The sequence below is a fragment of the Heteronotia binoei genome, chromosome 14 (assembly GCF_032191835.1).
Source record: "Heteronotia binoei isolate CCM8104 ecotype False Entrance Well chromosome 14, APGP_CSIRO_Hbin_v1, whole genome shotgun sequence".
NCBI lineage: Eukaryota > Metazoa > Chordata > Lepidosauria > Squamata > Gekkonidae > Heteronotia > Heteronotia binoei.
Window position 1 is genome coordinate 28,442,065 of NC_083236.1, and position 12,617 is coordinate 28,454,681.

Sequence of the window (12,617 nt, forward strand, 5' to 3'; positions counted from 1 at the left end):
TCACCGAGACTCGAGGCAGACTTGAAAATATAACCAAATTATCTTATGCTATCCTGGCTGAAGAACTGAGCTGACTGTAGAAGACTCACGTAACTCTCCCCCACCCCAATTATTTTCATTATGAGACTGGCTGAGCTCTCATTTTTACTTTAAGAATTCTCCGGTATCTCCTGACCTAATCAACTCTAGAAACACATCAATATCTCTTTCTATAGGTGAAAAGATGCAGTTTGAAACAACTATGCAGACTTCACCACTATACAAGAAAGAGCATACAAATTTAGCATTTCCTTCCTCTCCCCTTTTGAAACAAGGATGGGATGGGGGGGAAGAAAAAAAAACTTTCACAAATATTTTTTTCTTGAACTGTTTTATTCTGGCTTAAAATAAAAGATCCACTCTTCTGTAGCAAGGTACACTGAAGGTATGACATGCTGTTCTTTACTGGAGCATGAACACACCCCAACTAGTAAATCCAAAGGATTGGTGCGTAAGATTAAACTCAATTCATACCTTCACAGAACATCTCGTTGGTATTTACAGTTTTATCTTGTTTAAATAAAACTTGGGAGACCTCAGACAGTATTACATTGTTATTGCAACAGGACAGGACTTGCCTTTTGTTTAAAAAACCCAAACTGTTCAGTATGATGATTTGTGGATCCCAAAAAGGCATTGTTAACATGCAAGATATTACTAAACAAGAGTATCTAAATTCTACATCTGCCAAATACGTGACCCCATAAGGAAACCAATTACAAAATACTTTCCTTGTAGTGCTATACAAAAAGATATAAAATTATGATTCTATCAATCACTTTTAAATATCCCCATTTCCTAACAGTGCAGTTATCCACATCTGATCACTACTGAACATTGAGAAAGAAAAAACCCAGCAAATTAAGATAAAAAATGCTTTAATCTTTGGATCCCTTTATTCCTGTGGCTTTCATATACAAATACAAACACAAATTACCAGATTACTGTATCTAATATAACTTAATATTTAAAAAAGGAGAAGTCATTAAACTAGTTATTCAGAATTGGTGTACAATTACTTCATATCAAATCACTTGTGGGATACTGTCTAAAAAATGAACATTCAATGTCTCCAAGCTACAGTCCATCAAAACTCAGCAATTTCAAACACTAGGAAATTCACTTTTAAACTGAGTATGTCAACAATATTAAAACAAGAGTCAACGTTTCAAGAAGTGATACATGGAGACTTTTCAGTTTTATGTCAGGCACAAAAAGGAGTCTCAGAACTTGTGTGCCTGGGTCACTGACCTTTCAGTTGCGTGAGTTAACACAAACTGCAATGTGAAGCCTCTAGGCTTGTCTTGATTGACAATGGGACTTTAAATTTGGTCAAACCCTTTGATATGCCAGAAACTTACAAAACCGAATTTCTCACCAAGACAGAATAGTTTTATGCAGGGTTTTTTTTTTTTTATATTGCGGAAGAACATTTTCTTTTCTTTTTTAATTTGTAGTCAAAATATAATAAAAACCAAACAAGTTTAAAGCCTGAAAAACTACAAAGAAAAAAAAAACCTAAAACAAACTCTTGTGTGTGTGTTTTAGTGTCTCAACACAGCAGGTCTGTTGACTTAAAAATGTTTTATTCTTTTAAAAAAATTAGTCGCTTTTTATACAGCTATACAAAGTTCTTCAATGTTTCTTTGGCAATGGGTTAATCATGGAATTTTACAACTATAAAAAGTTTTCCTTTGCCCAAGAAACAATATTTACTGTGTTTACATTTTTTTGACTGACAAATCAAATTTTCTACTGCCCAGCACCCTATCTGAGAAAAAGTACAACTATTTCAGAAAAGGGATCTTACAGGAGTCCCAAAAACAACCTTCAGTGGATCAACACACTCACAGTACTGACGGCCTTCTGCATACTATTGTCTTTGCAATCTGCAGCAATCAAATACAATTCAGTTAAGAAAAATCTTTTCTGTGATGAAAAAAATACTTAAACGCCATTGACGTACTGCTTTATAGCTTAACTATATGTAAGAAATTACTTATTTTTCTATCGCAAATATATTTAATGCTCGTTGTTTCTGAAGATGGCATTTTTTTTCAAAATGGTTACTGCTTCAAACCCCTTTGGAATTAAAAAACAAACCCCACTGCTGGTGACGAGTTTTACGGCAAATTAAGTCAATTTCTTTGCAAAGACCAACACATTCTCTGGACTATGAAGATCAGCAAGTCCACTTGGCTTTCAACTTCCTCGTGGACTATGCGGCAACCTTGTTGTCTTTCTAAAAAAAAAAAAGACCCCCCCACCCCAAACATTAATGTTACTTACTGGTCAATCAAATATGAAACAAAATTAAATCAAACACTTAGGTCTCAAGCTAGAGAAAAAAGGATAACAGAACTTAAAAGCCATAACTAACTTCATCTGGACGGCATTGGCAGTCACTTTTTAAAAATGTGAAATCTCATTTTCCAGATGCCAGAATCCAATTCCTTTCTACCCCAAGTAGGCCCGGGCGCAGGAAAGCCTTCAAAAAACTGCAAAGTACTATGCAGCTCTTAACACTACATAAGGCTTCTAGAGACCTTCCCCAACTCGATTACATGTAGGACATGAAGTGAGCTCCTTGCTTGGCTCTATGCCTGCAGCTAATCAAAAAGTGTTCAGAGCGGAGTTGACAGTTGCTGCACTGCTGTTGATAAGAACTTCTACAAGGTCAGCTTTTGGTTCTAAAAAAAAAGGTTCTGCCTCACTCGCTTTTAAAACAATATATGGCTAAATTCCCTCCTTTTAAAACCAGAATTGTGGAAGAAATGGAGGCTTGTGTTGACATTAATTTGATAGCTGAGAAAAAGTTCCATCTATTTAACTTTCCCCAAGCCATGACTGCTGGGTCGAGGTGACAGTCTCTCTGCCAGGCTATAGTATTTGCAAAGATGATGTTCTGCCCAGGTCCCAGCCTGGGGGAACATGCTCCCACCTGAGATCAGGGCCCTGTGAGACCTATTACAGTTTTGCAGGGCCTGTAAAATAGAGCTGTTCTGCCAGGCCTTTGGCTGAGGTTGCAGACACCCAATTATTCGGCCTCCCTTGCTGAAGCTTCTAGCTGTATACTACCCACATAAATTTAGATATTACTGTTTTGATTATTGCCTAGCTCCTCCCAGTGATTTGGATCACAATTGTACTATCTTCTGTACTACCTGCTTTTAATTGTTTTAATTATTTATATTAGTATAACTGTTTTTATAGCCTTGTAAAATTGTTGTCTGTGACCCAACCTGAGTTCGTCTGTGGGGAGGTGGGATACAAATAGAAATAAATGAAAGCAAAAAAATAAGTGAAACTTTTGAGAAAAGAACTATGTTACCCTGTATTCAAAATCTGCAAATTCCCTGCCACCACGTCCACCTCTGAATCCACCACGAAACCCCCGAGGGACACTGAAGCTTCCTCTGCTGCCGCCACGTCCTCTAGCACCCCGAAAGCCACCAACTCCGCTACCACTTCCTCTCCCTCTGAAGCCCCCACGGCCACGGTTTGGACGCAACGGAATCCCAAATGTCTCTGCATTTAATCTTCTTTCTTCTGCCCAGGTAGGTCTTCGTTCTCTGAAACATACAACAGAAGGAACTACTAGCTACTAATAACCTGAAGAATGTTTTAAATTAGAGCAAAAATCTCACTGATGACTTGTCACCTTTTGGATACAATTTGAAAAGATTGCTTATAGTGGACTGAGTACCCCCAGTACCTGTTGTCATCACAGGAGATGTTATCGAAGAAAGACTTGGTCTTGTCGTAATAGCAGTTGGGCCCAAGGGGGTCATCTTCGTCTGCATTGCCTTCACTGTTCTGGGTGTCGACACCTGAGTCACCTTTATCTTCCCCGTTTACCGGCTTTTCTGGTTTGTCTTCTGAGGGGGGTGGAAAAAGGGATAACAATGACCCAGACAGCAAAGCATATTTTCATAGCAGGAAAAATAAAACTGAGCATGACATCAACCTAACGGATGCACAATTCAAAGGCTTCAAGTCAAGAACCCTTATGGTTCACCTAAGCAGGCAACCCTGTTACAACACCTGGCTTCATCATGACTCACATAAATGTGGCGAGGTGTGTTTGAAAATACAGCCTCTCAACTGGTTCTCTAGGCTGAAAGGTGATGTTCTAATCCTTACCCTTAGCTGGGCAATTCAAATTCCCCTGCTGTGTGCAGCCCCTTAATATACGATGGAATCCAACAGAGATGTTTCTTACATCTGCCAACGAGTTGTGCAAGACATTTCTCTGTTGGACCCTAGGGATTTGCAAGCACTTGGATTGAAACAGGGGAACTTCTCTAAGTGTGTTTGTTCAGAATGCCGCATAGAGGTGGTGTTCTGCATCTAGCCCCCACACAAGTCCTCACCAGGCACTCCCTGCCTGTTTTTTTGTGGTTCATCAGAGTGAAACAATGAAAGTTGTTCCAACAACTCAGTTACCAGGCCCTTCCAGAAGAAGATATGATGAGCTTCTGCGAACTATTTTAGTATCGGTTGCAAAAACTTTCCTTGCATAACTTGCATCTTGTTGTTAATGGCTCTATACTGATGTAAGTAATATTCAAATGATCTCTGGGCTGTTCGAGTTAGAGTCAGTGAAGCAATGTTACTTTCCAAGCATGATTACAGTCTACTGCTTTTTGGCTGAATGTCTGCTTACAAGCAGAATAAAACTATACCCTGGCTTTTTCCCCAGTGGCAAAGCAGCTTATATCATTCTCCTGATCTTGCATTTTACCCTCACAACAACCCTGTGAAGTAGGTTAGGCTGGCCGAAGGTCACACAGCAAATTTCAACATAGTGCAAGATTACTCTCATTTTTAAACCAAAATCTAATATTTCTACAAAAGGCTCAAATTCATTTGTGGCATACAAGATGATCCTTTGGTTGGAAAATAAATGCACAGCTTACCTTTCAGCTTCAGCTTGTTGTGAAATTCACGATCTATTTCCTCTTTATTGAACTGAGCATTTGCACTTTCAAAATCAAAGTCTTTCTCAAATTTCATTGGAACATCCCGCCTGATACCGAATCTTCCTCGGCCTCCCCGGTGACCCCCACGGCCTCTTCGTACTGGAGGTACCCCTGTAATGGGAAAAATTGCTTTTGGAGGGAACTACAACAAAATGTTGCAACAAAGAGTAATTCCTCTTCTGGTAAGCAGCACCTCAATCTTAATATTATTACCATAAAAGCTGACAGCTACATCCTGCAGCTGATGTCATCAGATAATATCAGGCACTGGGAAAACAACATACCCTGGATACACTTTCAGCCATTAGACCATCTCTACTTACCTAACCCAGTTAGAAAGGCATAGCATCTTGTGGCAATGAGTTCCACAGAATGAAATGCTGTCCTCTATCCAAATCTACTGCTTATCCATTTTCAGCGCCTGATTATACACTTTTGCTTTTCAGGAGAATCAACAGAACGTTCTCCCCTGCTCACTTTCCCCACTAAAGCCTCTGCTATGCCTTTGATCACTTATTGCTTAAGACAAAAAGTCTTGCTTTTCCTTCCTAAAAAAGAACAGTTTACCCCCTCCCCCCATTTCTCAGAGAGAGAGAGAGAGAGAGAGAGAGAGAGAGAGAGAGAGAGAGAGAGAGTGTTTCATTTTCAGCTCTCTAAAACCAGAAATGCCTGCTTTAAAAATGCACCACAGCCCTACAACAACTGGGAATTGATTTTGACACAGGAGTCAGATCAGAAATAAATAAGCATCATTATAGTTCTTGCTGTTTTAATTTTCAACTCCTTAACTCTGCATTTACTTTTCTTACAATAACACTGATGCTGAGATTCAGAGGCTGCTGCCTCTGAATGTGGAAGTTCCCTTTAGCCACCATGGCTAGCAGCCACTGATAGACATATCCTTCATGTCTCTTTCTAATCCTCTTTTAAAGCCATCTATGACTGTGGCCATCACTATATCCTCTGGCAGAGAATTCCACATTTTAATCACTCAATTCCCACTTGCAGCCCAGAATCTTAATTCTGGAATTGTAGTGACCAGCTTGAATCCCTCCTGTGTTCCACATACTCTCCCACTCTGATACGCCGCATCTCCTCAGCTATTTCCTTGCACACCCTCCTGAATTTAATCAGCCCTGTTGAGACACAAGCCCATCTGTCCACCTCCAAGAGAGCAAGAAGAGGAGGAGGCAGGCATCCTCAGTGCACGAAGAGAACAGGGGGACTCCTGCCCGCAGCTGCTTGGCCTCTGTGCATCACACTGCCAGAAGATGACCTGCATACCTATTGGCATGCACATTTCTAAGAAGCAATGCAAGACTGTCCATAATAATAAAATTAGTCAAGAGGTGGGTGACATTGTCCTGAAAAATGACACAACCCAAGAAGCATTCTCAAGCACTGCAGAAGCTTCCTGAATATTACATACATACACATACATACAAAGCTGCCTTATACTGAATCAGACCACTGGTCCATCATAGTCAGTATAGTCCACTCAGACTACCAGTGGCTCTCCATGATCTTAGGCAGAGGGATCTGCCTGAAGGAGAGATCCCTTTCAGTGGAGATGCCAGAAACTGAACTGGGAACCTTCTGCACGAAGAGCAGATGCTATACTGCTAAACCACAGCTCCTCCCCTTACAAGGTTAAAAAGGCTGGATTAAATAGGATGAATGTAAACTGACTGTGTTGGTGTTTTTTCTCTCATAGTTTGCATTTTCTACCGTCAGAAGAACACACCTGTTCAGTAGACATCTGCTCCAGTGGTTTTTACCTGCTCTCATGAACTTGGCTTTCTTGACAGTCAAAATTAGGAATGGGCATGGTCCAAAAAAAATGGCGATACATGGACGGGTTTGAGGTCTGTGAAATCGACAGATCCCGCAAATCACAAAAATCCATGTTTAACAGACCAGGTTGTGGTTTGTGATGCTGCATGGCTTACAAAGCTACTTAAAGGGAATGCGGTCCCTGGAAGTGGGTGAAGCAACTGTTCGGCCTTCACTTGTGCACCACACAACTTTGTAAAAGCCATTTAAATGGAACACATTCCCTTAAAATGGCTTTTGCAACCCCATTAACACGGACCTCACAAACCCCCTGAGATGGTTGTGGGAGGTCCATATTAATGGGATGGCGAGGACTGGGCTCACAGACCACGAATTGGGCCCCAGTCAGTGGGAAAATTAGGTTCATGGTCTGGTCTGTGCCCATCTCTAGTCAAAATCATCAACAAATAAGATTGAATAACAGGACCCCAAATGAGTCAAGTATGGTATTTCCTACCATACTGAGTTTCAAAGGTCATGTCAGCACAAATGGAGAATATTGTGGTAACACTTCTCAATGCAGCTGTTTCTAAAGTCAGAAAAGCACTATTACATTTTACTTTTAACAAAGTATTCAATTTACCCAGTTGACGTTTATCACTTCTCAGGTGTTCTGCTTCGGATCTTGACAACTTGTGTGCTTCAGCTAAGGATGGAGAATAGTGCAGATAACATTTTGTTGCTCTTCACATTTGTACATGCTAACAGACTTTGTGTTATTCTATATCAGGGGTGGCCAATGGTAGCTCTCCAGATGTTTTTTGCCTACAACTCCCATCAGCCAGCATGGCTGGTGCTGATGGGAGTTGTAGGTAAAAAACATCTAGAGAGCTACCGTTGGCCACCCCTGTTCTATATGTTTGAAGCAAAAAGCAAACAAGCTAAAACCCACAAGGAACACAAGGATGAGGTTGGAAGGAACAGAGGATGCTCCTTCTATGGGTCAAGTTCACATCCCAGAAGCACCTGCATGTGCCCACATGCAGTAAGGGAAAGAAGTGTACATGTGTAATTCTTGCTTCCAAATAACCCTTTCCTTAAAAAAAAAATGCCAGGGTAGAAGCAGGAACACTTCCTTACCTTTCCCGATTCTTTCTTTTGTGCCTTTTGCACTCACATCTAGACACAATTTTATCTGGGCCTTTTCAGATTTTGAATTCAACAACTCCTATCTACCATGGAACCCCCAGGCCTCCTGGGCCTCATGCTGCCCCATATGAAGCAAGCATGTGTCCTGGAACACCACAACATACCCTGAAGGGCAGACAGGTTGCAATCAAGCCAATACTTATTTAGGAAAGTCTATCCACCTTTCCTGATCTTCTCCCTGAAAGACTCCTGATAATCCTCCAAAGAGCCTCAGAAAAATGTGAATACCATTGAGGCAGATACGTGTAATAAATCTCCAGGATTTATTACAAGTATCTTGAAGAGTGTTACCCACACATCATAGGAACATCACCACCAGATTCTTCAAAAGGAAAGCAGCTTGCAAAAAAGAAGTGATGAAATTTAAAGCAATACACATCCAGAAGTTTTACCTCGCCTGTGCTCCTGATTTTCTAAGGATTTTTGGTTACCGGATGCCAGAGGCCTAGCTGAAACAGGACTCCTGCGCCCGACTGGTGCTGATGCAGGTAAGTGGGCTGATGTGGTCTGCACTGCTTGTTCCAGGATTGGGCTCTTTCTCAAATGGTCTAACTGAGGACTGGTGCGACCTGAAATACAGCCAGAAGTAACAGTTCCTTACTGTTTGACAAAGGAGCTGTTATGAAGTCTATTAATCCAGGCTGAAGGAGTTATCTGCCTTGCCCAATCAAGAGTTACGTTTGAGGAGAAAATGTTTCTGTACCTTGAAGTGCACTAATCCACAATGGTGGAATACCTCCTCCAATTCAAGAGAAAGAACAGGTGGATAAGGCAATCCTTACTGACACAGCCACTGGCAATTATTGTAGTGACAGGAAAGCAAAAAAAAAAATAATAAAAAAATACCCCCCCCCCCCCACTTTGATTCAGTCCATATAAGACAATCTCTCGAACAGGAAACATTATCTCTAATTCCTTAATATCAGGATTTTTTGGAAGAGTAGTAAGTAAGCAGGATTTTATTTTTTTCTTGCTTAACAACTTAAAAGTTATGCAAGCGCTTATATTTATTTGCTAGTTATACCTGATCAGGTTAAAGAGTAATGGATTCTCCACATTTACTTTATAAAAACAACCAAGAAAAATCATCTCTAAAAAAGGGTTCAAAAATTTAACTGACAGGTGGATAAAATCTTCAGCCCAGAGTATAAAGTTGTTCTCAGTAGGAGACACTGTTAACACAGCAGAAAATGGCAGAGAAAAATGTTTGCCTTTTATTTCACCATACAGAGTCTCAACAATTCATAATATTAGTATCCATAGGAGTAATTTTCTGTTAAAATTTAGCGTCAGCAAGTCTCTTCAATGAAGGACTAAGAATCCAGCGTTACCACTTCCACCCCACTAGTATTTTAAGTTGGCATAAACTCCATCTTGTAGTAACCCAACCATCACTGACAGCTTTCCCCCCAAAGGACACAAAACCACAGTACACAAGTAACCATTTTATTTTTATTCAATTTAAATTAAACCATGGTGATGCAAGCCAGCATGAGAAGAACAGACAAAACATGCAATGCAGTAAAAACATTTACCTTGAGAGAGCTGCGTTTTTAATGATCGTGCATCTGTTGTAAAAGTGGAACCAACTGCGCTGCTTTGAGACAAGTTCGTATTGGCTGATGTTTCAGTTCCAAAAGATGTCAGTGAACTTCCTGCACAGTGAAAACCAAGAGAAGTCAAGCACAAAGCTTTAAGTAGCACACTTTTTGTCATTACACTATTAAGATCCCATCTACACTATGGTAATGCATTTGTGACTAACACAAGTGTCCAGGCAAATATCAAAGGTGGAAAATTTCCCCTCCCCTCCCTGTGTTTTTCTGGGAATTATTTGCAACACATATGTAGAGATAGTCTGCTTTGCCTATAGTTGTCAGGGCTGTTGTGCCGCAATTCAGTAAGAAGCACATATATGAAATGTCGAATATGAAGCACAGACAAAATCCATTGCTTGTACATTGTCCAAGCTTGTACATGGTGTATTTGCCTTTTTTTTGTTATCATTCTTTAAATATGTATATTTGAACTGGAACCAATGTCGCTCTGTCAAGGCTTGGTCCAAGTAACCCCAACATTTATACAAAATGTGAGGAATTCCCTCTTGGCGAGCCTGTACTACACAGAGAAGCACAAATTCCAGTATTCCGTGGGATAAAGTATGATAATTCCAGACTAAGAGGCATTCCCCCCAACCATTATAATGGACATTTGGTGGACTAAAGCCAGATGCACATAAACTTTAGTTATGTTTGCATCTGGCAACCAATCCGTTCTATAGAAACATCCCTAAAGCAGCTAATGGGGTCACTAGAATGTAAGTATTAAAACATGGACATTCCTCTTAAAACTGATTAAAAAAAGACAGTTTTTTGAAAGTTCCAAGCACCTAATTAGGTGACCATGTTTGTATAACTTTGTTATGCTTTGAGTGAGCCACAATCACTTGTCTGAATGCTTTCTCCATTGGTCCAGTGACTATTATACAGACCAGAGTGTAAATGCAGATATTTACAATGCATGGGATTTGGTCACAACCTGATATTCACAAATGTGCAAAATGAACACAATATATATATCAGGTACAGGACACGGAAAAGGAAATACTTCTTTACTCAACAAGTAATTAAATTCACAGTCAGTGGAGGTAGTGAAGGTCACAAGCACTGATGGCTTTAAAAGGTGATGAGTCATGGAGACGAGGTCTATCCAGGACAGCCAGACATTGTGAGTTAAGGGAACCACCATATTCAGAGGCAGTAGACATCTGAAACTCAGTGCTAGAAGACTGGGGGAGGCCTTGGCCTCTAGGCCCTGTTGGTTGGCTGTTTTGTGAAACAGGCTGATGGGCTACATCAACAACTGGTCTGATCCTGAGGGCTCTTCTTATGTTTTTATCCATATATGTTTGCTCACTCATGCTAGGCATTTTTGGAAGCAATGGATCAGTTTCCCCTCTAAGTAATGAAACCTGTAACACCACATAGCACTTCCCAAACATGCATTCACCTTTTCAGGTGAAATGCTTTAAATACTGCAAGCAAAATGTTTAGGTCACTACTATTATCAGTATGGTTCCATGTTCTAAAACAGATTTACTAAAGCCTGTAGCAAATATGATGTCTAACACGGAATATTTACGGCACACAAATATGCTCCACGCAGGCTCCATTAGAAGAAACAGGAGTTGTACAAGAGCATACGTGGGTCACCTCTATGGGGTTTTCAAACAAGAAATTCCCTAACATGTGTGTGTCTGCCAAACCTGGATTACCCCAGCATTTTTTCATAGTGTCACCTGAGCTACCTGGATGACAGAAGTGTGACTTGTGATCGCCTCATAAATACTGTACTTAACTTACTTGTCAATAAAAAAGTTAAAAACTGAAACATACCAACACCAACAGCACCAAACTGCTGGCTCACTAAGGGACTTGGACTGAACTGACTGTAGGCTGGCATCCTGCCAAAAGGACCATAGGAGCCCACAGACTGGAATGAAGTAGAAGATGATGATCCTAGAGAAGACTGAAGGAAAACAGTTGTACAAGACTCAATGCAAGGCAGAACAAGAAACACGGCTGGTTGAATCCAGTCTGCTTTTTCACTCAATGTTGGCCAATACCTCTCTTTATTAAGCCCTTCTTACTTTTTCAGCAGCAGAAAAGCTGGCTAGATCCAATCCAAAGTCATGAAAGAGGCAAAACACGTTCATTTTAACCCATCAAACTCTTCCAAAAGTTCATCAGTGGAACTTGCATCCAGAAATTAATTGTAGGAACCAATCTCTATATAATACTCAGGAATAGGGGTGTGCACACAAAAAAGTACTATTCGGCTTCAGGTATATTGAACCTTTAAAAATTCAGTATTTTCTTATATTCCTGAATCCCTAAACAATACTGGATTTTTCAGAAATCCCATTTTTTTCCTGGCTCCATTATACTCTGTGGGGACAATTATAGCCAATAGTCCGCATAAGGTATAATGGGGAATCGATCCAGAAGTATCTGGGGCTCTGTGGGGAGCCCGTTTTTTGAGGTAGAGGCACCTAATTTGCAGCATAGCTGCAAGTGCCTTTACCTCACCTCCCCCCCCCCAATTCTATGAGCCCCCAAAGGTGCCCCCATCCCTTCACTATTTTCAATGGAGGGGGAAGCCACAAGTGAACTCCAAAGGCATTTAAAGGGACTGCAACATCTTTAAACACTTTTTAACTTCAACTATCTGGCGGTTCCAAAAAAGTCCCTAATGTTTTTGAGTTTTAGGGCTTGGCCAATTTGGATAGCTGAAAAAATGCACAAATCTATATCCAGTGGAAAGAATAACCAGAAAATACTTAAGGCATTTTAAAAAATCAGGAAATCACTAAATAAAACATATTCCTATTGTTCCTAGAAAAACTAATTTCTTTGTCTACAACATGCTTTGATTTTTGGCTGAAGCAGACAGAAATGCAGTTTGTAAACCTGAAGTCTAGCAAATGCATTTACCCAGAACCTTAGCCTTCTGAATGATCTGTTTTGGTGAGGGAAAACATGGCTAGGAGTTTATTAAACCCCAGCAGTCTGGAATGTATGGGAGCAATGTAGACATGTGCAGTTCACAGTCATT

At 40.4% G+C, this 12,617-nt stretch overlaps 1 protein-coding gene across 2 annotated transcripts in view; it reads right to left on the minus strand.

The window, feature by feature from the left end:
• Nucleotides 1–916: 916 nt before the first annotated feature.
• The window catches only part of LSM14A (LSM14A mRNA processing body assembly factor), a 33,526-nt gene continuing 21,825 nt past the window's right edge, over nucleotides 917–12,617 (minus strand). The window contains exons 3-10 of one of the 2 annotated variants that reach the window (XM_060254475.1): nucleotides 11,399–11,531; nucleotides 9,539–9,658; nucleotides 8,396–8,572; nucleotides 7,438–7,500; nucleotides 4,959–5,132; nucleotides 3,755–3,917; nucleotides 3,371–3,611; nucleotides 917–2,281 (exon numbers count right to left, since the gene is read on the minus strand). In XM_060254475.1, coding sequence (XP_060110458.1) covers nucleotides 2,258–2,281; nucleotides 3,371–3,611; nucleotides 3,755–3,917; nucleotides 4,959–5,132; nucleotides 7,438–7,500; nucleotides 8,396–8,572; nucleotides 9,539–9,658; nucleotides 11,399–11,531 — 1,095 coding nt within the window. In that variant the 3' untranslated portion in view covers nucleotides 917–2,257. Of the gene's footprint in view, nucleotides 2,282–3,370; nucleotides 3,612–3,754; nucleotides 3,918–4,958; nucleotides 5,133–7,425; nucleotides 7,501–8,395; nucleotides 8,573–9,538; nucleotides 9,659–11,398; nucleotides 11,532–12,617 lie in introns of both variants that reach the window. The other variant, XM_060254474.1, reaches the window with a different exon arrangement.